This window comes from Pundamilia nyererei, unplaced genomic scaffold (assembly GCF_000239375.1).
Source record: "Pundamilia nyererei isolate P.nyererei 1_Seehausen unplaced genomic scaffold, PunNye1.0 scaffold00050, whole genome shotgun sequence".
Classification (NCBI taxonomy): Eukaryota; Metazoa; Chordata; class Actinopteri; order Cichliformes; family Cichlidae; genus Pundamilia; species Pundamilia nyererei.
Window position 1 is genome coordinate 2726495 of NW_005187451.1, and position 2077 is coordinate 2728571.

A 2077-nucleotide genomic window follows, 5' to 3' on the forward strand; every position below is an offset into this window, starting at 1 on the left:
GGCTCCAGCAGATCCCGGGAACAACATCGGAGATCTCTGTCCAGAAGAGCGCAGTCCTGGGAACAGCTAAGATACTGCAGGACCCTCAAGCTCCCAGGCCTCTGGTAGAGGACCCGAGCTGGAAGGATTGACCGCCCACAGGGGCGAGAGAGGATTTTTATTTTTTATAATTAAATTAATGAACTCCTTAAACACTGTACTAAGAAACTGAACAAATTGGAAAACTTTAAGGCCACGTTGGCCAGAAAAAGCATCACTGAGGCTTGCCTGTGGACACCTCTCTGTTGAGGAGGATGACTCTAAAAAAAGTCTCAACATGGGTGATAAGTAAATGCAGCTTTTAAGGCAGCTGTTCCAAATAGCTTCCATCCTGGAAAGCCGCTGGCTACTGTCAGCCCTGCCTGAAGTCAGCCTGTAACCTTTGTGCTCCGGAGCAGTCTGTCACAGCGTAGCTCGTGTTCCCTCACATACTGGTCTATTAGATGTTCATGCAGTTCTGGATGTTGCTTCGGCTGAACAATCGTGCATCTTTATTGCCTACTGTAATTTTACGCTGTTAGGTTATTTTGTGGCAGTGTTGTAAGAATACCAAATCCAAACAGTTGAGGGCAGACCCTGCTGTACATGAAGATTTCTCTACAGATGTCTCAGTGTTCACTTTGCAACACAGAGCTGCTGAGCTGCTGGGGCTCAAGCGCAGTTGTCTTTAGGGAATAGATGTTTGTTTTTTCTCACCTTTATAAGATACTGACAACCAGTATGTTACCGTTGTATATAGTGCATTATCTTACTTTTTTTCATTGGTTGTACTTATTTGTATTTTTGTATTTCCTTCTGATATCTGTACCTGAGCTTAGGTAATGCAAACATTTCCCCGTCGTGGGATCAATAAAGTCTTATCTTATCTTAACTTATGTCCCAAAACACTATTTTACACAGCATGCATCAAAAGAATAGTATTGAGCTCTCAGAGGAAATATGAAAACTCATACATTTTTAATAAAATGTTTATTTAACAAACAAACAAAGTAAAAGATAGAAAAGATAAAATAATAATCTACTGATATCAGTTTCAATCAAACCAATCAAAAAGTGGAAAGAACATATATTTATTCACACGGACAAAATTCGGTCTTCTAAAGTCATTGTGGTTACAGTCGTTTCTACAATGGCAATGATGAGTAACGACTGCCAACGTAAACTGAGAGCAAAGACATGATACAGAAATAGCCCTCGTTTCTTTTTCACTCACTGTGTATTTACACGCCTCTCTGCATTTAATCATTAGTGATTATTAATCTCTGCCTCTCTTTCACACTGCGTCTTTGTCCTGTCTTCCTCTCCTAACCCCGATATTTGCCCCTCCCAGAGCCTGTTTTTGCTAAAGGGTTCTTCCTGTTAAAAGGGAGTTTTTCCTTCCCACTGTCACCAATTGTTTTCTTGGGTTTTCTTTGTATTATTGTAGTGTCTCTACTTTAGAATACAAACCATCTTGAGATGACTGTGATTTGGTGCTATATGGACAAATACGTCACCTGTGCTGTACAGCATCATCATTCCTTGCTGTGTGTTGCAAAGTGTCATTAAAAACAGTGGATGGAGGCACAAAGACAAAGCCACATCAGAACAGACACCACATTTCTCTGCATGCAAAATACAAATGATCATCGAAATACTGAAATATTTCAGATTTAATATTGACCAGTTATTGATTATATTTATAATGGTTGTTACGTCCCCACTTAAAAGCTAGGCGATGAGGGTGGGGGACAGTAACAGTTTTCATTTTTTTCATTGACAAAAATCATTTTTTATCATCAACCCAAACCTGTTTCATTGTGCACATATGTGCACATTTCATGCTTGAATAAAATAGTTTCGTGACTTACATTTGGTCTGCAACCAGAGGTACTGTATCTGAAATGGCCAGTGCAATGTCTTTCAGAACAACAGATTTGTCTGCAATATGCAGCGTGGATTTCAGGCTTGCCCAGAAAGTCTGCTGCTTCCTGTCATCTTTTGGCCACTCAAGGTATGTCTGCTGCCTCAGCAAACTTCTGAGTCTCAAATACTTCTT

General features: G+C 40.2%; 1 protein-coding gene across 1 annotated transcript in view; it reads right to left on the reverse strand.

Moving 5' to 3' along the window:
- The window catches only part of LOC102202580 (toll-like receptor 1), a 14242-nt gene that overhangs the window by 9601 nt on the left and 2564 nt on the right, over positions 1 to 2077 (reverse strand). The window contains exon 3 of the mRNA XM_013910857.1: positions 1890 to 2063. Coding sequence (XP_013766311.1) covers positions 1890 to 2063 — 174 coding nt within the window. The remainder of the gene's footprint in view (positions 1 to 1889; positions 2064 to 2077) is intronic.